Raw genomic sequence first — 24,943 nt, forward strand, 5'->3', positions numbered from 1 at the left:
TCTTAATCTAAGCATCTTGGTTTTGTACTACCTGGCCTGACAGTGCATCATTTTATATAGAATGGGGCTTGTGAGATGGGAGGTAGGATAAGACTTTTCCCAGAGATGATGGTATGTTTCCTTTGCTGGCACCAAGGTTCTTAAAGGCGTAATTATTTTCTTTACTGAGTGGAGCACAAGCAGGAACTCATATGAAATATTTCCATCTTGCACAGTTTCAAGGCCATGGCCAATCCTGGGAACAGAGGAGGGATCTACCGCCACTTGAGTCTCACCTGCTCCCTGCTCATTGTGGGAATATGCTGTGTGTCTCCTTTCTTCTGTCACAGCCAGACAGATCTGCTGGCTCTTAACCAAGCTGATCCTCAGTGCTGGGAATCTTCCTCGGTTCTCCTCCTAGAAATGTGGAAGCCTCAAATTTCCAACACTGTTTCAGGTTTCTGGGATTTTATGATCTACCTGAAGTCATCTGAGAACTTGCAGCATGGGGCATTGTTTTGGGATCTGGCCCAACTCTTCTGGGACATCTATGTGGACTGTGTCCTCTCCAGAAACCATGGCTTAGGAAGGAGGCAATTGGCTGGAGAGGAAGAGAAGATCTCAGCAGTGCCTCCACAGCACGCAGGGAGAAAAAAAGGTGGTCAACCCCAGGTCCCATGTCTTTTGAAAGGATCAATCAAGTGTGAATGTGCTGAATTGTGAGGAAGAGGGAAGTGGCTTTAGGGCAATCCATTGCCACACATAGCCTCCTCAGGGGTGAGCCCAAAGAGTACGCAAGTGATAGGAAGATAGATAGCACTTCCTTTTGTAATTTGCAGTAGCTGTTTTTATCAACATATTGTCCTCATCTTCATACTTCAACAGCAGCAAAGAAGAATCAGAAAGACAAGTAGGAAAAGACATGATCCCTAAAATACAATATCAAGGTATAAAGGGATGCCCCCAAATTAATATTACTTTTTTCAGTAAGGCTGAACATTGGTAGTCATAACCTGTGTTCACTTGCTATGGAATTGGGAAGATTTGAATATAAGCCTGGGGAAGGCTCTTGCCCCTTTTAAATAGGAAAACAAAAACAGAAACAAAAACTAATTGCTTTCATGTAAATGGGAAGGACTCCTTGAGATGTACTTACTTAGCTGATGGATAAATGGTAGAAAAATCAGCTGGCTTGCAAATTCACTCTTCCTTGTTTTCTGGAACAAATTGCAAATAAGTAATTAACTTCCAGCAAGCTGAGTAATTAATTTTTAGAAATCTGGAACTTCCTACAAATTTAGAGATTTTTCACTGAAGTAAATATGGTATTCAAATGCAGTCTTCTCCAGGGGCACTAGAATATCCTTTATAGAATTAGAAGGAGGGTGAATAAATCACTGTAAGCTGAGAATAACAGCCTTATTCATACTGTTTGTGTTCCTTTTTTGGTGTTGTTTCAACCAATGTGCTTCTAAAGCTTGCAGCAAGGGCTGTTTGGGTGGTAGTAACTATTTATGCACTAGTGGAAAACTGAAGCATAAATAATTTTTGCAATTGTACATTTGATTGTGAGAACTGTTATATGTTCCTGTAAAACATCTATTAAAATAGCAATTAACAGTAATAGTTATAGATCAATCTTTTCCCAAGATATTGTAGAACCTTTAAATATCTGGTTTGTTTTAACCTCAGTAACAAAAAATATTATTAGCTGATCCATAAAGCCAGATAATCCACTGCAATTATTTATAGATAAATTTATTAATTTGGCAAGTGTTATTGTCACTTAAACCAATTTCATTTTTTAGAGGAAATATTCTTTTAGCAGTTTAGCTACTAAAGCAGAAATACAAAATGATTATCTTTAAATGTTGGTTACCAATATTTTAAAAATATTTTGAACAGAGGCTTCCCAGGCATCAGCATCAGTAAGGACTGTATATTTTCTTCATCTGCACTGTAGGCTCTTTTTTCCATTCTTTTTTTTTTTTTTTTCCATTCTTACTCTACTTAACAGTGGTACTCAAATTACTACCACTATTTCTTGCTTTGTATTTTGCACTCACTTTGCACTTTAAGTATCTATAGAATAAATGAAAATAATGTTTGTGTTCAACTTAACCGGAAAATAATTATCTATAATTATATAGTATAATTAATTAAATTATATAATTTAATTGTATATTAAAATTACATATATATATAATCTCAAAAACAGCTTTCAGTTTGCTTGCTTGCAACAGGCTACTATAATAGTCTGAGACTACATGTAATTTTCTGAGCATACTTCAACAAGGCATTTCTATCTTCTTTTTTCAAAAAAAAAAAGTAGATTTGTCTTCAGCTTTGGAAGTCACTTCCTTCATCTTGCTACAGAGTTGCTATTGACCCAGCTGGTCTGCAAACTTTACTAGGAGTTGCTTTGCAAATATTAGGGGTAAACATTTCACTTTATTGAAGTTATTTTAATGTTTGACATAATTGTTGCAGACCAGGAAATAAGACTTTCCATTTGTATTGTATAATCAGTCAAAGAGGGTCTTGGGTCAAGAAGACACCCTGTCTGAAAGTTAGTTTCAGGAACATCGAGATATCATCTCAAGAGGCTTGATTAAATCTCTAGTGGCTCAACTGGGCTCTGGATGTACCTGCACAGATTCTTCACTAATTTTTCCTTTTGTCCCTGGGGAATTAATATTCTACTAGGTTGGGATGGGGGTGAGGGTGAACAGGTGTTTGTCTCCATAGTTCTCAGGGAAATCACATCATCAGAGCAGAAGAGAAACACTAAAATAAGTGTCTACATAATACCTGGAAAGGTTCTTGCTATTTTGATGTCTTCAAGTTAAATAGTTTAAATTCACTTGAGAAATGTTGCAATGAATCATGCCTTATTAAAAACACAAAACTCCTATATAACTTTGTATGTTAATATATTTGTTAATATTGAGTCAGCAACTATGTAAACAAGAGATATCAAATAGCTACGTAACCTTGGTCAAGTTAATTGACTTATTTAGCTCTCAGTTTCTTCATCTGAAAACGAGGGATATGGGAAGAATTAGAAGGCCCTTAAAGTCTCTTCACATTCTGTGTTCTGAAGTTCTGTGATTCTATAAACAATAAATGTATGAAAAGCGTGGATTTAACTACAGAAAGAATCTGGAAGAGCCTTACTCCAAGGAGAGCTTACCGAGCTGAGTGATGACCTAGACATTGTGGTGGTTTATAACTTTAATAAGCAGAAACAGAGGTGATCCAGAAATGAGAATTCCAAAAATTCTGAGGGCCAAAAATATCATCGTTTGAGAAGACTCAAAAGAGCATTGTTATTTTGTCTAGAAAGATACAAGCTAACAACTGAGTGCCAAAATGGTCAGAAGGCTGAAGAGGATATACCCAGGCTTCACTACTAAATTATGATGGATTCTGTGAAGGCAGAGAGAGAGAGAGAGAGAGAGAGAAAGAGAGAGAAATTGATTTAGGAAAAGAGTAGGCTGATAATATCTCCCAGATAGAAAATAACAGAGTTGAGGTTAACACAAGGGTTAGTAAAGGCTTTAATACAAATGAAAGGATTTTGAAGTATATCCTTGTTTGTGTCAAAAATGATGATCTCTTCCTTCAACAAATCTTGCTCTGCCCCTGAGAGGAACAGAAAAACTTACCTGCCTGAACCTGGCAGCTTGGACGGTCTAGAAAAATTGTGAGTCTTTGCTTTCCTCCGTGACGTGAAAGTTAAAATTTAGATTTATAATTTGATGATGTTTGCAGTCAGTGTATAACTAGCCGGCAAATGTTCATAATGCTTATTTTTTAAACATTAAGCAGAAGAGAAAACAATGCTTCAGAAATATAAGTTAGATTCACAAATGCCTGATTTTCTACTTTACTCACTCTGAGAAATTTTGTAAGCAACATATTCAGAAATTACCAATCTAGAAATCTATTCTAAAGAATCATTCAGAGCTGTAACCAACTTTGCAGTATAAGGCTCTTCACTGCAATATTATTTATAGCAACAGAAAATTGGAAATAATCTAAATGTCCCATAATAGGGTAATGGTAAACTAAATTATGGTATAAAGTATGTATGTGTAAAACTATGGTTCTCTTTGGAAGATTATATTATGGGTGGTTTAAACATTTTTCTTTATATTTTTATATTAAAATGATATGATGACAATTTTTTACTTTTTTAGTCAGAAAAATATATTTTAATACATATTAATCAAATAGGAAATGCATTTATTATAATCTACTTAATTCATATTATATAATTAAACTTCATAGGACACAAAGTTTTGCATAAATAAAAATTTCAAATACACCTCTGCAAAAAATCTATACAGAATATTAATAGCCGAGTGGCAGAAACAGCAAACATTCTTTTAAAAACCAAGTCATTGATACTTAATTATCCTGAAAATAATTTGGTGACCTAATGACGAGTTGCTTTTCTCTACTTTCAGGTGTATATCCTCAGCAACCAAGAATCCCTTCCCTGAAGAAGAAAGAGTTGATTGAAGGCTTGATAAACATGCATGTACATAGGAGTGGGTCTAAGTTCATTGGAAAAGTGACCAGTAGCCTGGAAATAAAGAGAAAATAAATCGAACCTCAGAGCTAATGCACATCTTGGAATTTAAATATATATATATATATTTTTTTTCTTGACTACTGATCGTTTATTTACTTGAAATGGTGGGAGCATCCAGAGATGCTTAAGCCACATTCTCTGAGTATTTAGTTTCATTCTTTTAGGCTGCTAGCATGTTCCTTCAAATGGCGACATTACTGCCAGATCATCCCACTGTCTGAAACAGTTAAAACAGCTTCCAAAGATGAGTAGGGGATCGTGCTACTCAGATTCTTTGTAGTCATCTTGATCATTGTTTCGGGATGCTTGACGTTGTTAATGAACTAGAGTGCCACATAGTTAACTTGAATACACTGCATGACTTTGAAATATTAACCACTGGATTGTTTATGCACAGGCCAATAAGAGACTATATTTATTAATTACCAGTTATTGGTGGTAGTTACTTGAATTTTGTTTGAAAGAATATTTTTGAATATTTTGAACTGAGTGAAGCAAAAAACAAAACACGAAACTGGTGAATAAAGCATTCTTCTAATAGAAACAAAATGAATAAAAGCTCTCGACCCCAAGTAATGTTATTGGAGTTTTTTTATTTCAATATTTAATGTGACCATTAATGATAATCCAAACTCTAATAAAATAGCAGTAGATATAAATTTTTTCTCAGTTAGCATATTTTCTATTGGATTAAATATTAAGATTATAACTGGTTACACTTTACATTGAAAAGAAAAGTAAAAGTCAAACGAACAGCATTATGAGAAAAGAACCCATAAAAATATTTGCTCTCAAAATGACCAGGCTTGAATGAGGTTCATAGCAAAGAAGTCCAATTAACAAATATATTTGAGTTCCAGACACAATGCTATTTTTATCTCTAATTACACTCATCTCTCCAATCATTCTATTATAATTGATGGTTGACAACCAGTTTGAATTTCAGATATGTTAGCATTTCACTTGCTTTTCCCAGGTCCAAAGGAAGCCTCAGTAAGTGTTTTCACTGAAGGTTTATGGCCCTCCTTAAGTGAAAAATCTTATCCAAAGGGTTCTTATTAGAAGACACAGATGCATCTGAAGATTAGCCAAATCTTAACAATAGGGGAAGCAAGTCTGGGGAAGGAACTGGGGAGGGGGTCCAGCCTCAGCGTTAACTTGATTAGAAGAATAAGCACATTAAAAGCTGCCACTCTTTGACTACCATTTCTACAGAGGCTCATGGTTTTGCTTCTGTACTACTTTCTCTAATGTCTTGCATCATATTCTTAAAAACTATTATATAAACTCATTACCTCTTATAAATCGCTGAAGAGATGCCTGCCCCTTGCTCCTCCCACACCTTGGTACTACACAACGGGGGCTGCCAGTTTTTTCTGATGCTTTGTGGGCCATCCAGTCTCTGGCGCAACTAATCAGTTCTGTCTTTGTAGAATTAAAGCAGCTGCAGATAATATGTAAATACATGAGCACGGCGGTGTTCCAATTTTAAAACTTTGCTCGCGGACACTGAAATTTGACTCCATGTCATTTTCAACTGTTACAAAATATTACTCCTCATCTGATTTTTTCAATTATTATTTTTTAAATGTAATAATTTCACAGGCTGCACAAAACTGGCAGTGGGCAGATTTGGCCTATGGGCTGTAGCTTGCTGACCAGTGTTCTGGGGCATACTTAACAAACTTGTAAGGAACAAGCTGGAATGAAGTAAGAAGGAGAGTGAATATGTTGAAAAACAAAACCAAAATAAAAAATTCATGATAGGCTGAAAAGCAAATTCAAAAAGATTAGGATGAGACTGAACAGGTGTAACCTAGTCTTAATCCTACCCAGTTGGACATTATTTCACTTTGGAAACATTACTAGTAGTTATGGATCATATAAATAAGAGCCCAGAGCCTCTCTGAATGTAATATGGACTGCACATCAAGAAAACAGGTGAAACAATGGAACCATAACAATATTTATTTAGAGAAAGTGCAAGCAGTGGTTAGAATACAGGCTTAGGAGCTGGGTTCGAATCTCAACTTTGTCAAGTAGTGACCAAACGACTTTGGACAAGTTACTGACCCTCTTTGTGCCTCAGTTGTCTCATAAAAAGAGACATCTACTTACCAGGTTTGTTGTGAGGTTTAAATTAGTATTAATACATACATGGGGCTTAGAAGCTAAGTGCTCTCACAGTCAAAAAATGTTAGCTACTACTTTGGACATTATTAAGCATCTATACCCTAGTCATACATACAGAGGATGGAGACACACAAGTACTTTGGCCAAATTCAATGAATGTGGGGGTTTAGTGAGAAACATTCATGTTTTTAAAATAAATTTATTTTGAGATAATTGCTGATTCATATACATTGTAAGAGATAATACAGAGACATCCTGTATACCCTTCATCCAGTTTCCCTTCATAGTAACATCTTGCATAACTATAGTACAATAACACAACCAGAAGATTGACATTGATACAATCCACAGAGTTCATTCAGATCTCACCAGATCTGCATGCACTCAAATGTGTGTCTGATATGCACATATGTGTGTGTGTGTGTGTGTGTGTGTGTGTATTTAGTTCTTTGCCAAGCCTATTCTCCAGCAGGAGCATCTAGATAGAATATTAGGTCATCAATTCGGTAATTCAGATATTTAAGAAGATAGTTGCATGAATTCCTGTAGATCACACACTTGAATATTACTACCAATGTATTCAAAGAAAGGGCCTCTATTGGAAATGCAGCACATCTGGATTTGACTTGGCTCCTTCTTTCCATTTTCCTCTATCACTCCTCATTCCCAAGGCTTTACTCTGAAGAACAAAGACACATGTGTAGAGACATTAAAAAATAAAATTTTCTTCATGCTTCATGCCAGACTATTGAGAAAGAGGTAGAAGGTTTAGTTCTTTTAGTACAGATTTTGAAAACACGTTTCATCATCACCACAAGTCTGGACTCTTTTTCACTTCAAGTTGGGCAAAGTGATCTGATCAACAAGGGCAGAGAAGGCCCTGCATACTCGCTCAGCTCCACAGTACAGGTCCATATTTACTGAAGATTGCAGGTCTGAAAACAACAAACAGGAAAGTCCTTCAGAGAAAGCACCTGTAGGTTCTCAAGCTGATCTTAATAAAGCTCTAGCACAGAGAAGAAATAAAATCCGTCTCTCTGCAGCTCCTGATGGCAATGCCCTTTCTCTAAGCCAGCTTGCAAATGAGATGGGTATCATTTACCATGATCAATTACTAATTCAACCAAGTTGTGGGTTCTTTTTTTTTTTTTGCGGTACGCGGGCCTCTCACTGTTGTGGCCTCTCCTGCTGCGGAGCACAGGCTCCGGACGTGCAGGCCTAGCGGCCATGGCTCACGGGCCCAGCCGCTGGGCAGCATGTGGGATCCTCCCGGACCGGGGTACGAACCTGTGTCCCCTGCATCAGCAGGCGGACTCTCAACCACTGCGCCACCAGGGAAGCCCAAGTTGTGGGTTCTTAAAGAGCATTTTCCCATAACTTCAAGCACGAATCTGAGTAGCCAGAAAGCCCAGTCTAGAGCAGTGGTTTTCAGACTCTGGTGTATGTTAAAATCATCTGGACAGTGTTAAAATACATTGCTAGGTCCCACCCTCAGAGTTCTGATTCAGAATACATGATGGTTAATTTGATGTGTCAATTTGATTAGACTGTGGTGTCCAGATATTTGTTCAAACATTATTCTTGGTGTGTCTGTGAAGGTGTTTCTGGATGAGGTTAACCTTTGAATTGCTAGACAGGGTAAAAGCAGATTGCCCTCCCTAATGGGATGGACCTTGTCCAATCAACTGAAGGCTTGAATAGAACAAAAAGTCTGAGTAAGAGAATTCCTTCTGCCTTACTGTATTCCAGGCGAGACATGTTTTCTTCTGCCTTTGGACTCAGAAGGAAATATCAGCTCTTTCTAAGGCTCGAGCCTGCCTGCTTTTGCACTGGAACTACACACTGGCTCCTCTGGGCCTCCAGCTTGCTGACTACTGATTTTAGACTCGCTAGCCTCCATAATTATGTGGGTCAATTCCTTAAAGTGAATCTCATCCTATATCTATATATACATCCTGTTGGTTCGGTTGCTCTGGAGAACTCTGACTACCATAATACATCAGGGATGGGGCCCAAGAAATTGTGCTTCTCATAAGTTCCCAGGTGATACGGATGCTGCTGGCCTAGGGAAGATGCTCTGAGACCTCTGCTCTATAGTTACTGATTAATGGTTTGAGTGGTCCCCTATGACCTATTGTAATAGGAATTGTGTTGTAGAAAGCTCTACAATTTGGCAGTTATTAACCAAAAGTTGGATACGCATAATTTTTAAGCTAAAAGTTCCATTTCTAAGAATTGATCCTACAGAGATATTTACATATGAGTACGAAGATTTATGCTATAAGAATAGTCACCGAAACATTCTTATGATAATAAAAACTTGGGAGCAACTGAATTACACACCAATAAATAAATTATGGTATATTTATACCCTGGGATATTATGCAGCACTTAAAAAATCACACTGCCCAATGTCTAAGATATTCTGTCAAGTGGAAAAAGCAAAACAAGCACAACCTAACTTATGTTGAGAAAGTAAAGACACATATATGCAAAGAAAAAAGTCTGAAGGAAAAACTCACTAAACTGCCAACATTTTTTACCTCTGAGAAACAGGTGGCCGGGAGTGGAGGACATGATGATGAATTCATTTTTGAAAAACATGTGCACTTAGGCATTTTAATTCTACAATGAGCATGCTGTATAGTATTGTTTGTATAATAGTTTGTTATACACTTTAGTTACATGATTTATTATGGCTCCATCTGTGCTGTTTTCTGTTGAACATAAGAGAGGGTTCATGTCGTTTTAATGTCCATTCTCTAACACTGCCCCAGAGCTACAAGGACCTTGAATAAATAATATTTTATTGCCTGAAAAAAAAACTTTGTCCAGAGGCAAACTTATTTTAGGATATTCTATTCCTCAGCCCGTAGTTATAAAAACTTTAAATATAATAAAGAAATAGAGAAGCAATAATTCATTTCATATATCTGTTCTTTTTTTCTTGTTTGGTTGTTTTATTTTTAAGCTCTAGTCCCTTGAAATGTTAAAACTAGCCAAAGATATGCACCTAACACCAAGCATGTTGCTTGGCATAAACTTGGAATTCCATACATATAGGGACTGAATTAATATAGCGTATAGTCAGAGGCCTAGTGAGATGTTAGATAGACAAACCTGTGAAATCAACAGTCCAGAGGAAATCACGATCGGAGAATAATTCACTTGAATGTAGTTAACAATCTATCTGGTCTCTGAATGAATTTGGGATGTGAGAGAAGGCTATCAGAATGATGGGTATAGAGGTTTAAAAGCATTAGATTAACTGCTCTATGATTACTCTTCTGGCAATTGAAATACTGAGCCCATGTCTTCCTTACAATAATAATTAATGAAGCAAACCAATATGTATTGAATATCTACTCTGGACTAAGACCTGGAGCTCCAGATTGTACATGTTGACTGTCATTCTGCTATTTCCATCTGGATGTCTCCAAGCAATTCACACTTAATGTGTTCAAAACAGAATTCTTGATTTGCTGACCTCCCTCCATCTCAGCTTTCCCAGCTTTCCTTATAGCAATAAGTGTATGACAATCTACCAAGTCCAAGCCGCCACCACCTGTCCTTCTCCAAGCCACTTTCTACACAATGACAAAGTGTTTTAAAAACATAAATTTACCCCTTTCAAAATGAATGCCCAGCGGCAAGCACAGCTCTTGGCACATAATTAAATCTTGATGACTATTTGTTGAATGAATGAGTGAATGAAGGATGAACCAACTAGACATTTTTTTCTACCTTCATGGAGCTTAATGCTGGAACTCTTGTGTATCTTTTCCCATCAAGAAAAATTACTTCTACTTTTTCATATATATATGTGAGTGTATATATATGTACATATATATATCAGAGAGAGAAAGATTCACTAAGCGTTCAGTATATATCCTTAGGATTCCCAGGCAGCATTTGAGAAGTCTACCTTCTAAATAGGTGAGATAAAGATCCAGTGTTGAACTTCTCTTACCTGTGGTTGCTAAAGCACTGCTCTTTCTTTTTCTATAACCTGCTAAAGTCCAAACTTTATCTTCTGATTATTTAAAATAATAGTTTAGATGATGGTTGCAGGTGGGGAAGAAAGAAACAGGAATAATTCTTCCACATTCCCGCCCTCAACCATGCCCTGCTAATCCCATCATCACTCCCTCACCTTCCCTTCTCATCCTTGAAACCTACTGTGGTAAACGGATGGCAAAGAGGGATGGAAGAGAAGCTGGGGAAAGAATTTCAGAGATATAAGTAGGAAATTTCACTCAGAAAGGGAAAGAAAATAATTTAATGAGAAAGTAAGATTAGAGCATTAAGTTTTTTTTTTTTTTTGTCACCACAGAAGCAAGTAGTGTTAGATGTTCTTTCAAATCTAATTCCTTTACTGCAAATTTGAACAAAACGTTTGCTACTGATTTTCAGTCCAACATGTGGAATTTAAAGAGGTTTGGGGAACGCCTTCTACACACTTTCTCTTTTCCATTAAGCTCTCAGGGTCTCCTGAGATCCTATTATCCTAGATCTTGATATTGAAAGACTCTATTCAGTTAATGTCAGCAACTGCCCCCAAACTGACCATCATGCTTTGCCATTTTCGTCTTATTAAGTCTTAAGTCATATAAAGTTCATCTTAATTTCCAAAATGTGTTGACTCCTTAGCAAAGCTCCAATTCAGAAAACTAGTCAGCTACTAGGATAATCACACACTGGGTGAATAAGTTGACAGTCTGAGCAAATCTTAGTATATTACAAACATTAGATCTTTCTAATTTTTCCAACAATTCTCAAATTAAAAAATAAAAAACAGGGGCAGTAAAATGATTAGAAACTTCCTGCTGTTATCTGATGCATCTGTAACAGAGATAGAAATAAAACAAAAATGACCAATATCTTAACTTAGTTTGTTTGCCTTTCCACATCTTCATATATGTGGTTATCACATTTCTGTCTCTGATTACGTTTGCCGTGATTTTGATAAGCATGCATAAGTTATGGGGTGTATTTTTATAATCCATATTGCCAGTGGCTAAGTAGAGTTTACAAACAGAATCATATTCAATACCTAATTGAATAGGGATACAAACTTAGTAAGAAATATTTGAGTGAAGAATGGCAATGTTTAATAAATGTAGATATTAGCCATGAAGATGAACATAGATCCTATGCTTAAAAGCCTCAAAGAAATAAAACTGATATAAAAGAAATAACTATAAATTTAAATCTTGTCAATTAGTACTCACTGAATTATCACAAAGTATACAATGCAGTATAATAACAAAAAGGGAAAGATGCACTTCCCTGCTAATATCATAAGCACTTTTGTATAATAATGCATGCTACCTACAGAAACATCTCAATGGTTCTATTTAAATTGTAAATGGAAGCAGAGGTAAATTTTTTGAGAATATATTTTTTATATTATCTACAAGATTGGATAATGCTAACTGCATCTTTATACATTAGTGCATTATCTGAATTTAAAAATAAACTTTGCCTTTCCATGATTTCCCTTTAAATGATATAATGATGGGTGTATATATAGATACAGATACATTTATATGTATAGACCTTGATAAAGTTACTTAAAATATGCATGGATCTTTTAGGTATCAAACTGCATGCAGTGCTGGGATATTGTCTCCCAAATATGTGTAGTAGACCTAGTCTATTAGGAATCTGAAATGTACAATATAGCCTGCTACATTTGTGAGGGCTGACCCAATACACTATTTTAAAAATCAACAGCTTTCAAAAACTCAATTGGAGAAACAAAAAATAAAAATGAGATGAATATGTGAAATCCTAAAATAGTTTCTAAAATAAAAGTCAAATTTTTATGTGAAATTTTCCTAAAAAGGTCAAGTGGATATTGACTTTGCTTTGAATGCTCATCATGACCCCACTGATGTTTAGATGGAAATAAGTGGGTGCAATCTTGTGTTGGCCCAAGAATCAGGCACAGGGAGTTCTCATCCAGTCTTTGTCTCAGGCAGCCTGAGCATGCTTCTGGTATCTTTGCGATCTTGTTTTCTCTAATACAGGATTATAATTCCAACTCTCTTCACAGTAGATATTTTTAGAATCACCAAGTAATTACTTCATTGACTTGGCTCTAGCAAGTTCAATATATAACTGACATTATCATGTTCCCATTTTATAGCTCACCAACTATTATGGGCTGAATTGTGTCTCCCTCCCCAAATTCATATACTGAAGTCCCACTCCCAGTAACTCCAAATGTGACTATATTTGGAGATAGAGTCTTTAGAGAGTTAATTAAATGAAATGGAGTTTATGTGGCTGGATCCTAAACCAATATGAGTAGTGTCCTTATAAGAAGAGGAAATTTGGATAGGGACATGCACAGAGGGAAAATGGTATGAAAACACAAGGAGAAGACAGCCATCTACAGCCCAAGGAGAGAGGCCTCAGAAGACACCAGCACTGCTGACACCTTGATCTCAGACTTCCAGCCTCCAGGAGCGTGAGAAAAACATTTTTTTAATTGTTTAAACCACCCGATCTGTGATACTTCATTATGGCAGTCCTAGCAATCTAATACACCAACTCAGAAATATTTTGGGAAGGCCTTCTTTGATGCAGAAATGCATGAGAATGTTATCCTTGTTTTATCACCAGTCTCTATATGATCACTCCAACATAAAAGATCTTACACTTTCTTAAAAAGAAATGGATACAGATATAGATATATTAAGATGACAAAATACTCTATAAATAAGACAATGTCACTGTAAAACAGGATAGCTATAATAAAGAAGTATTAATTAAAAGAGCCTTTAGGTTTAACAATGAGACATAACTTATGAAGGTGATGATGATGAGGGTATTATTAATCACACAGAGACCTTAATCAATTATCTAGAAAGACAGCATCATTCTTATCCCATTTTTAAATGGTAACATCAGGCTGCCCAGTTATATATGTTTTAGTACTATTGATAATAACAATTGCAATAACAAAATAATAGGTATTTATTGAATTCTTGGTACGTGCCAGGTGCTATACTAAAACTTCATATGGCTTATCACTTTTAATTCTCACAATAACCCCATCAATTAGGCAACACTAGAAATCAAGTTCAGAGAGATTACTAATGTCCAAAAGACTCACAACTCTGTTACCCACTAGATGAATCGTAGCTGTAGGGCTAATACAGAGCTATAGAATCAAGTGTTTTAAAAGGCAGCCTAACTCGGTGGCCATCACTATCTCTAGTGATTGTGTAAATCTTACCTGAAGGCATTTCTAGAGTGAAGGCATCCATGAGTTTTGACAACAATTCCTGCAGTTCCTCTTCCTCCAGCTCATCCTTTCCCTCCTGGATGTTAACTGCCCCTTTCCTTTCCACAGGTGCCAGGGCAGGACTGTTCATTTCAGCAGGAGCAATTTGGGAGGCGTCCTGCAGCAGTCCTTCCTGGGAAGTGGGTAGGGAACTAAAGATTTCTTTCGAGGTCTTTTGTGCTTGGCTTCGTGCCCTGCTGCTTTGCGTTGACCTTGGCTGCAAAATGGCCTCTGGTGATTCTGAGTTTGGTAGAACATGTTCTGCATGTGCTGGACCTTGGTAACTTCCATCAGTCACAGTGGACTTAGGAAGTGTTTCCTCTTCTGAACCATCCTCAGTGGCACCCTTGATCTGGGAAGACTCTCCTCCCCTCTGAAAACTTTCTTCACCATTTCCATGGTCACGCTTGGCAACCGTATTTTGCCAGGAAGATGAAGGATGAAGGGGCTGCAACACTGCCTGGGTAAAGAAAACTTTATTTATGAACATTTATCTTACTTTTTCATTATGCATTAAATTTTAATATTCCAATAGGAAATTTTAATACAAGATTTTCTTTTTTGTCTCTAAATACATTGATATTAATTTTATTTTATGCTGTTAATTCAATGTCAACCTAAAGGTAGAACAGCTCAGATTCTAAAACATCACAGAGAATAATCACAAGGAATTTGGGAAAACGCTAGGTTCTGAAAGCTCAGGTTCTAAAAATATCATAAGGAATGTCCGGAAATGTCAGGATATCTTGGATTGATAGCTAAAAAGTATTACAATAGAACATTCATAATGATCCATTTAGGTAGGTATGTTGTGAGGGGTTTCATAATAAGTCATAGGAATAATATCTGGGGGGTGTGCTCTCTACAAAGCACAGCCCCCAAAGTGTGGTCCACAGACTCCTGGAGGTCCCCGAGACCCTTTCAGGGGTCCATGAGGTCAAAATTATTTTCACAATAACACTTAGAGGTTATTTGCCTCTTCGTTGTGTTGACATTTGCACTGATGGTGCAAAATCAAGAGTAAGTAAAGCTAAAGTTGTTGGTGTTTACCGCACATCAAGGTAGCATCACCAAGCAGTGCTAGTAGTGATGGTATTCTTACCATCGTGCACTTGCAGTTAAAAAAAAAGGCAGCTCCTCTTAAGAATATCCTTGATGCAGATGAATGGATAAAGAAGATGTGGTATATATACACAATGGAATATTACTCAGCCATCGAAAGAATGAAATAATGCCATTTGCAGCAACATGGATGGATCTAGGGATGATTATGCTAAGTGAAGTCAGAGAAAGACAAATGTCATAGGACATCATTTATATGTGGAATCTAAAAAAAAATGATACAAATGAACTTATTTACAAAACAGAAACAGACTCACAGACATAGAAAACAATCTTATGGTTACCAAAGGGGAAGGGGGGGAGGGATAAATTAGGAGATACACACGACTGTAAATAAAATAGAGAAACAGCAAGGGCCTACTGTATAGCACAGGGAACTATATTCAATATCTCATAATAACCTATATGGAAAAGAATCTGAAAAAGAATATATGTATTTATGTATAACTGAATCACTTTGCTGTACACCTGAAACTAACACAACATTGTAAATCAATTATACTTCGATAAAAAAGAAAAAAAAGACTATTCTTGAAGGTGTAGCAAAAATTCTTATTTTTCTTAGTAGCACATGTCTTCTTAATATTATATGTGATGAAATGGGAAGTATGCATAAAACACTTCTTATGTTTACTGAAATATAAAAGTTGCCTCTTGTGCAAAAGAATTAGACGGTTATTTGGCAAACATTTTTTCAAAAATGAATGAAGTGAGACTGTGACAGTAAGGAAAACAATGATATGTGTTGCCAATTTTAACAGTTGAGCTTTTAAGCAAAAATTAGAATTTTGGAAAACTTGCATCCACTACCATGAGCTTCCTTGCTTTCCAATTCTTAAAGACTTTTCTGATGAGATTCATGGTAGTATTAATGAATATGATTTTTTATGATTTTTAAAACTCTTGTATAATGAAATGGGTGAGCATTAGGAAGTTCGGCATAGCTTGGTGAACTTCCAAATGACCAGTGTATGATGGTATAAAATCATGCCTGGATAGAAGATTCATTCAAAAAGCACAACAGAATATTGTATTTTAATGAAACACGGTGTGAAAGAGATATGGTTTCAGATTCAATATTGCAACCATCCTTTAAAAAACAATCATTGATCATGTTTTGGTGTAGTATCAAAGAAGGTCTCCAATTATCTGAAAAGGCTGTTAAAATACTCCTCTCTTTTTCAACTGCAAAGCTGTGTGAGGCCATATGTTTTCATATTCTTCAGCCAGAACATCTTGCAACAGATCAAATGCTGAAGCAGTTAGGAAAAATGCAGCTGTCTTTTCTGAAGCCAGCCATTAAAGAGATTTGTAAAAAATGTAAAACAATGCCAGTCTTCTCATTAAATATATATAAATAATTACTATTTTAAAATGTTCCATATATAATGGATTTATTACTTGCATTTTCAAATTCGTTAATAAATTTATTTTAAAACCACTTATCAGTTTTAATTTTGATTAGGGTAAACAGCAATAGATATAACCCACAGAAGCTCCTTGGGATCCTCAAAAAATTGTAAGTCTCTAAAAGGGATGCTGAGACTAAAGGTTTAAGGCTCAATGCTATAAAGAACCCCTTTGCCCCAGGTCTATTGTCTCTAAATGGTACCGATGCTGTTCTCTCCCAATGGCACTTCCTTCGCAAAAGTGGAAGATACCGTCTGGCTGATGAAAAGGGGAGCTGGTCAGGGTATGGAGAGAAGAGGGAAAGGGAAGAGGCTGATCAGAGTGAGGTGCAAAGCCTCAGGCTGCAGCCGACCCTCAGCCAGAAGATTCTAGGTCAGACTTCCAGATGGCCCAGATGGCCAGTGTCTCCCACATTCTATACCTGTAGATTCTGTCCCATTAGCTGTAGCTTCGTCCACAGACTGTCCTGGTTGGTTGTGAGTTCGTGAATCTTTGTTTCAAATCTGCAACTTTTTTCTTCCTGGCAGGCATATATGGCTTGCAACTTGTCTTTGTATTGGTTTAACTGTTTTTTAAGGAGCCTGCAAAGAGGACAGGTCTGAGTGGGTTGGAAGGGCAAGAGATCAGCACGGCAAGATGCAAGAGCCTTAGCGAGATGTACCCTGGGTCCTCTCTGGGAGAAGATGCCAGAGTAGCCTGCGCCTCGACTATTACCTAACATTGATCAATCCTGCTTTAAACTGTTCGTTCACCATGTACAGCTGTCCTTCGTGTCTATTATATACACAATTCCCCCAAGAATTTCACTGGTTTTAGAGGTGTTTTCAAAAACTCATCATGCATGTTATGGATTACTTTTGACAGCATACCTTCAGCAGCTCCTTAAATGCGAATATTGACTTTATTCATTATCCTTTTGTCCAGAAACACTCCATTTAGAATGATAGCATACATGTCATGGCTAAATACCTAAAACCCGACCAAGACCACAGGGAGGGAACAATGATGCAATTTGTGAATTGTGGGTCTTGGTTTCTCTTCCTAAGACTAGTTGTTCACTGGTTTCAGAATGAACCAAGTAGTCAGGGTAATTCTTTTAAAACATAAGGCAGGGGACTTCCCTGGAGGTCCAGTGGTTAAGACTTCGCCTTCCAATGCAGGGGATACGGGTTCAATCCCTGGTCAGTGAGCTAAGATCCCACATGCCTCGCGGCCAAAAACCCAAAACATAAAATAAGCAATATTGTAAAAAATTCAATAAAGACTTTAAAAACGGTCCACATCCAAAAAAAAAAAAATCTTTAAAAATTTAAAGAAAAGAACCACAAAGAAAACCCATAAATCAGATCATGTTACTCCTCTGCTCAAAGCCCTCCAATGTTCCCCGCCTTAAACCAAAGTCCTTATAGAGGCAGCCAAAGCTGAACAAAATGGCCAAGACCCTCCGCTTCCCTCCCTGACCTCATCTCTCCTTTCTTTTACTCACTGTCTGTCCTCCAGCCACACAGAGCTTCTGGCAACTCTTCGAACACACTGGGCATGTTCTGCCCTCAGAGTTGGCTCTTTTGGCCCCCAATGCCTCCTTCCCTCAGGTTCTCGCCCAGCTCATCCCCTCATCTTTAAGTCTTTGGTCACCATCATATTCTCAGTGAGCCTCTCCCTCACTGCTCTACTTGAAACTGCAAACCAGAACTCCTAACCTCGCCTCCATCACCTCCCATCTCCTCCCCTAGTCCTTCCCATCTCCGTGTCTCCATGGATTTTTGCCATGTCTAATTGCTACAGAACATGATGCGATCTTAGATTTTGACTTAGTCTCGAGCCTTCAGACTACTGTGCAGTCACTTTATATGACATGCTACCTGTTTTACTTGTTATTTTACTTATATCTTACTTACTCTATTACTTACTCTATTACTTACTTACTCTATTACTAATTGTTTATTGTCTCTTTATTCTGGCAACTTTTTTTCTGTTTTGCTTCTTGCCATATCCCCAGGCCCAGGCCTAAACTAGTTCCCGTTACAGTGTATGTATACAGTGAAAATTGGCTTTCTAAAGTACAGTCTTATTCTTTGACCAGTGCTGTGGTCATATTTGTGGAAGTTGTAGAAATGGGCTCCCTGGTAGGAAATGCAACAACATTTCTCAATGTTAGAGCCTTTGAAATTCTTAATTGCCACAGATCTTGGAGAGGTCTTGGAATTTAGCTGGGGCTCCTATCCAAAGCAGGCATCTCTAAAAGATGGCTCTCAAACTTCCAGGCAACCACACAGGTGAAAGAGGAGTCTGATTCTAAAATCCTTGATTGTAATTGGAGTTTCAAGCATTTCTTTATGATGGACTTTTCAGAAAGGAGTCAGCCCAGGGATTTTATATAGCAGACAACAAAGAAACATTCTCAGAAGGCCTCTCTAGACAGTATTTTCTATACTTAGAGTGTTGTGCTTGTTATGACCAGTAGTGACATCAGTTTATCTTTCTCCCATGCTGTCTATCACCCACATACCCTTCCTCCTTTCTGGCCCATCCACCATGTTTGAACATCTAGAAGACATGCATTCCCATCCTTCCACAATCCAGGTGAAAGTAGGGAAAGCCCTATGAGAAGTGCAGCTCTTTTCTACTCTATTTTTTGTTTGTTTGTTTGTTTTAATGGAGAAATCCTTGGAGAGTCTCCAGTGAACATGATTTACCCAATGCCAATATTTCCAGCAACTGGGAGCCCCATACTTTCAAGGTAAATATCCACTGTTAACAAAACAGTTTAGATTATTTGAGAAATAATTCCTTTCAAATGACCTGAAATCTGTCTTTCCAAACTTTTACATCTTTATATGCAGTTCTGCTTCTTGGAGCTAAGGAGCTTGAATCTCCCATGTACCAGGTCTTCAAATAAACACAAAGGCAAGTTAATTCACCAGGCGAGTTAATCGCACACAGAGCAGTGGAACATTATTTTCTTGATCAGCACCTAGCATAGAGTAATAAATAGATAACTAATAATTGAATGATACTCTTTCTTGTAATGTAGTCTGAGACTGCATTGCTTTTTAAATCATCAGTGACAAATTGTGGGCTGTAATTGAACTTACAGTTGACTATATATCTCAGGTCTTTCCACGCTATTTGTTGTGAACCTGGGCCTATAATTGTAGGATTTGCATTTACTCTTTTAAAATTTGGTCTTTATTAATTGTCGCACTATTCCAGACTATGATATCTTAGTGATTCAAGACTGTCATTTAGCTTATTATCTATGCCTTTTGGTATCATGTCATATACATTTGAGAAGCATGCTCTCTACTATTTTAACCAAATCATTGATAAAAATAATGGGGCAGACAGGAACAAGGATAAAGCCTTCACATAGATTTTACTCACTAATCAGGCTCACACTGGTATTCTTTGTGTTGATAAATATCTTACTAGGAGACCAATGGTGTATGTAGTGGGTATGAATTATATAAAAGGGAATCATCTAGTTTAAAATAATTGTTTGAAGTAATTATTTTAAGAATTAAGTTTTAAAGAATTAAATTTCAAAATTTCCTTTTTATTTCTACATTTTAAGTTTCAAAATTGCCTTTTTATTCCTATACTATTTTCCTTAATTTTATTTCTAATTTATTTTTCTTATACCATGAAAAAGATCAAAATTGTTTTTAACATTTAAATTATTATTAAATTACTTTAAAAGTGTTATTAAGCTTCTTTTCATGAGTTATCACAGAATTTTAAAATGTTCGTTACCTTTCATACCTTTGCATTATGAAGCACATCTCATCATATATATATATATATATACACATACATACACATATATATTAGATGCTCGGTAAATTTATTGATGACCTATTTTTATTTTAATACATATTTATTAGTATATATTTACTCATTAATTTATTGAGCATCTACTAGATACCAAGCATTGTGCCTGCAAACAAAGGTCTTCCCTCAGGGGGACCTTCTTATTGAGGAGCCAGGAATTTTGTCTTCTAAAGGAATGACAACATGATACAGGAACTCAAGGGATGATTAGTCCTGGGACTTCCCTGGTGGTCCAGTGGTTAAGGCTCTGCGCTCCCAATGCAGGGGGCCTGGGTTCCATCCCTGGTCAGGGAACTAGATCCTGCATGTCGTAACTTAAAGATCCTGCATACCACAACTAAAGATCCCGCTTGCTGCAACTAAGACCCGGCACAGCCAAATAAATAAATAATTTTTTTAAAGGAATAATTAGTCCTTTGAGACACAATAAGATGGTAGACAGTTTCCAGCCAGCCTCGTAAATCTTTGAGAAAGTTAGATATTGTTGAAGAAATGTACTGATTTATTTTAGAAGCCGTAAGACACACACAAGACACACACAATACTTCACTGAAAATGCTTAACCAAATTTCAAGGAATAAAATCACTCAATCAAAACCCCAAACTTAATGTAATTATCTGGGTGGTTTTAGTTATACTTAACTACTCAAATAGAGTCAAAGCCCCCTTTTACCTTCATACTGGAATCATAGCATTTCTCTGTTTAAGGAATGTCTTCCAATTAAAGAGAAAAAAAGAGCACTGTAAAAACTTTGTAGAATTTCTTCCTCTAAAAGCGAAGCAAAATGCTATTGATGTGTCTCTGCTGTTAGTATTTGTCCACACGTGGTTCCTACCTTCTGTCCCTATGGAGAGCATTAATGGATTCGTGAGTCCTCCACAGTTCATTCCTAATGCTGACTATGGTCTAGAGAAGAGAGAAATAGAGAAAATAAGTTTTGGGGTTGAATTTAACCCATATTCCTAAAAATTCATAATAACATGATAATGATATTTCAAAAAAATTGCTTTTTCAAAAAGTGACTGGTGGGCTTCCCTGGTGGCACAGTGGTTGAGAGTCCGCCTGCCGATGCAGGGGACACGGGTTCGTGCCCCGGTCCAGGAAGATCCCACATGCCGTGGAGCGGCTGGGCCCGTGAGCCATGGCCGCTGAGTCTGCGCATCCGGAGCCTGTGCTCCACAACGGGAGAAGCCACAACAGTGAGAGGCCCGCGTACCATAAAAAAAAAAAAAAAAAAAAAATCACAGTAGTCTTTTGCCCGAGTTAGGCTGCTGCTCACAACGTCTCCTTCTCTAAAGGCATCTGCAAAAAGCAGTTGGGTTATTTTATTTCTCTTGGTTCAAGAAATCTTTCACTTCTACCTTCCACCTTCTACTGAGAGTTTCTTATCTTTCCGTTGCTTGTGTACTGGAACTCATCACTACTCTTTGCATTCACCAAGTCTCTTTGAGTTAATAATGATCAGCTCAGTTCTCATTTAGGATTTTCTCACCAAACCTTATCTCTCAAATCACAGTCTGGTTCCTGAATTGCACCCCAAGAGCAAGTCCTGACCTGACCCAGCCTGGCCCAGGCTCCTGGGGCACCATGTACCAGCCCGTGGCACCCACTCATCTGAATGGGAGGTTGGATTTCATTACTCTACATTTATAAGCAGCTGTGGCTTTACTCTGTGGCCGTTTCTCCTCCCTACAAATGATCTGAAGAGGGACTGGCCACCTTGAGAACATTCTTCCACAGGGACAGCCTACAAGAGGAAGAGAGTAGGGAAGGGAGAAAAAGTGAGCTACAGACTTGAAGTCACATTCTCTGGTTGTTACATGCTCTTTGTGGCCCTTCTGAGTGACCAGTGCCTGCCTGCCTCTTCATTCAAATATTCAAACAGTTTCTACATGCCTAGCATAGATCACTTTGAATCAGTGAGCTTTACATCATTAATATCAATGTTATCATATGGTACCTATCGTTATGCAACTGAGAAGCATTTCAGGTTAGCACATATGGACCTACCATGGTATACCCAGAGACTAGATACCATGGTTTATTTAGTCATTTGCAATGGAAGGACACTAAGCTATTTTCAACTTTTCAGAATTATAAGCAATGTTGCAATGAACAAAGTGGTACATGCCTCCTTGTGCATACATGTGCAAGGTTCCCAGGTTTTAAGTTTAATAGATACTAACAATTTGCCCTCTTTGGGCACACACACGTACGAATATCTGAATATCTGGATGCATAGTATAAGGTCTGCAAAGATATACCCCAAAGAGATTACCTCTGGAAAACTCGGGACCAGATGTGGGCTGGGAATTATGGCTGAAAAGGACTTTACCCTTATCTGTAATATTTTAACTTTCTTTAAGGCAAACAGATTCAGGTCTTATTTGTATAATTAAAAATGTTTTTCTTTTTAATCAAAGAAAGAAATGTATTACGTACAAAAGATAGGCTGTAGCAACTTTAAAAATGAGAAAGAGGTGACAGGGAGTAAAAAGAAAGTGAAATAAAGGAGGGAAAGCAAAACCTCTTTTAAATTTCTTGCCTCAGAACAAAGCAATGTTAAAGTGAAACAAACTGTCGCATTGTGAAAATGGCTTTTTTTCTTCTTTTATTCGAAGCAGGAAATGGAGCAGCTCTTCATTTGTCCCCGCACATGTAACTCCTGCTCTCTGCCCGGCACTCCAGCCAGAGGCGTTCTTGGATGTGCAGTGAGGGGTGTCTGAGTGGTGCAGCTGCATGAGCTGCTGATGAAAACGCACACAGACCTGAAAAACCTCACCCAGAGGCAGCGCATGGGCTGCTCGTTCCTGGGTGGGCACAAGACTTACTCTCCTCTTCACACTTCTACCAGGAACAACTGCAGTATGAGAACTCTAATTTCTCTTTGATGATTGAAAAACATCACAGATGATCATATTTTGAAGACCTCCCTTAGGATCTGACTGTACTGATTACAATGATGAAGGGACACCTACAAGTGGAGCTGCACATGGGAGGGCAAGTCAACAACTGATTGAAAACATGATAAAGGAGTTGCAGACTGTATGCTTAAAAAAACAACAAAAAGAAGCATTTCTAATTCCTTTGATGAAAAAAATTTCACTGGGATTTTTAAAAAAAGTTTCTTCCCTCTTATGTTTCTTTCACTTTCCTCTCTCATCTCTTCCCTTTGAAAATTCCTGAACGTTTTCTTTATGTACGGATGAACTAATTTTCTCTTTTTCCCTACTTTTTAATTACATCGAATCTTAGATAGTGAAGAGTCAAGTTAAGGTATTGTGGGCAGAAGAAAGCCTTGTCTGTAAGTAAGCTATATTTAAAAGTTTCGGGCAGAGACTTAGTATCTACGGACACTGGAGTAATTTAAAAATATCAAAGTTGAATACAGCTTCCCTTTAGGATGTAGACTTGGGAAGAGTCCCCTCAAAGCTACACTTTATCCGTTAATTGTGCCTTAATTGTTCTTTTCCCCTTCGGACTCACCTGATGATGTGCGCTACTGCCGTTGGTTTGTTGAGCCAGAGATACTCTTTGAGGTATTTGTTTGAAGGCCTCTGTGGCTGCTGTTTCTACTGGTCTAGTTGGACTTACATACCTCGGTGTTTCAGATCTATTGTACTGAATGGAGAGCCTGTTACAAAAGTAGAATTTTATGAGAGGTTGTAATAATTTTTAATGATCAGGTATGACATTGAGGAGAGTCTTTTTAGAAAAAATGTCAAATCAGCTAGTCAATTTAATATCCAAAAATAGCAATAAAGTAGTTCAACTTTTTCCTCTGTGCTCTTTTCCAACTACTTAGTTGATAGAGAGCTAAATAGCCAATAATAGGAACAAAAATTCCATTTCCCTCCTTCTTGATAATCTAAAAATGAGAATACAGAGAAGTTCAGGGATGACTACAGAAAATCCCCCAGGTCATCTTGTCCAGGTCAGATACTAGGGGTTCTAAGTGCAGATGTGTGTTTATTATGTCATATCTAAAAGAGCATAGAATAGAGTAGACTAGTTTAAGGTCAGGCATATTCCATTTTATACAATTCCATTTAATTTCGTTCCCTTATTCAAAAACTATTTGAAGCATCTTACCATCTTGAGTTATTGCAGATAAAAAGACTTCTTTTAAAAAAAGCAGAGAACTCGCTGCTCACAGAGACTTTACATGTAATGAACAGACAAATACACAATCATTTCTGACATAGTGCGATTATTTCTACAGAATGCAATGAGAGTATAGGGAAAGAAGCGATTACTCTGGTACACTTTAATTATGTGTTTAAGGAGTGGGCACTTTGGGGTAGAAAAAAGCGTAACCCATGACTTCTTTGTCACACAGCTTCTGAGTAACACACTCTATTCCTACCCCGTCTCAAATCATTTTAACACCTTGGGGTTGTTCAACACCATTTTCTGCATTCACACAGATGCTTACAAACAGCAAAGTACATATTGAATTTGTTTTTGAAACGAAAATGGCATCATTCCATACACATAATTCTGCCACTTGCCTTTTTCTCTTAATGTATGATGATGAATGCCCTCTAGTATAGTAGATAGGTACTAAAATTTG

The 24,943-nt window shown here is 37.2% G+C and overlaps 2 protein-coding genes across 2 annotated transcripts in view; one reads left to right on the forward strand and one right to left on the reverse strand.

Moving 5' to 3' along the window:
* Positions 1-225: 225 nt before the first annotated feature.
* On the forward strand, positions 226-4,591 carry FAM237A (family with sequence similarity 237 member A; the record flags this gene model as incomplete). Its single annotated transcript, XM_079924206.1, has 2 exons — positions 226-637; positions 4,452-4,591. The coding sequence occupies 2 exons, from the start codon at positions 226-228 to the stop codon at positions 4,589-4,591; spliced, it is 552 nt and encodes a 183-aa protein (XP_079780332.1).
* A 2,952-nt stretch (positions 4,592-7,543) lies between these two features.
* The window catches only part of DYTN (dystrotelin), a gene marked incomplete at its 3' end in the record, with an annotated part of 51,584 nt that continues 34,184 nt past the window's right edge, over positions 7,544-24,943 (reverse strand). Inside the window, exons 10-12 of the mRNA XM_079924362.1 lie at positions 16,960-17,119; positions 13,959-14,466; positions 7,544-7,647 (exon numbers count right to left, since the gene is read on the reverse strand). Of these exons, the coding sequence (XP_079780488.1) occupies positions 7,544-7,647; positions 13,959-14,466; positions 16,960-17,119 (772 nt within the window). The remainder of the gene's footprint in view (positions 7,648-13,958; positions 14,467-16,959; positions 17,120-24,943) is intronic.

Source organism: Stenella coeruleoalba (genome assembly GCF_951394435.1).
Source record: "Stenella coeruleoalba genome assembly, chromosome: 6".
Lineage (NCBI taxonomy): Eukaryota > Metazoa > Chordata > Mammalia > Artiodactyla > Delphinidae > Stenella > Stenella coeruleoalba.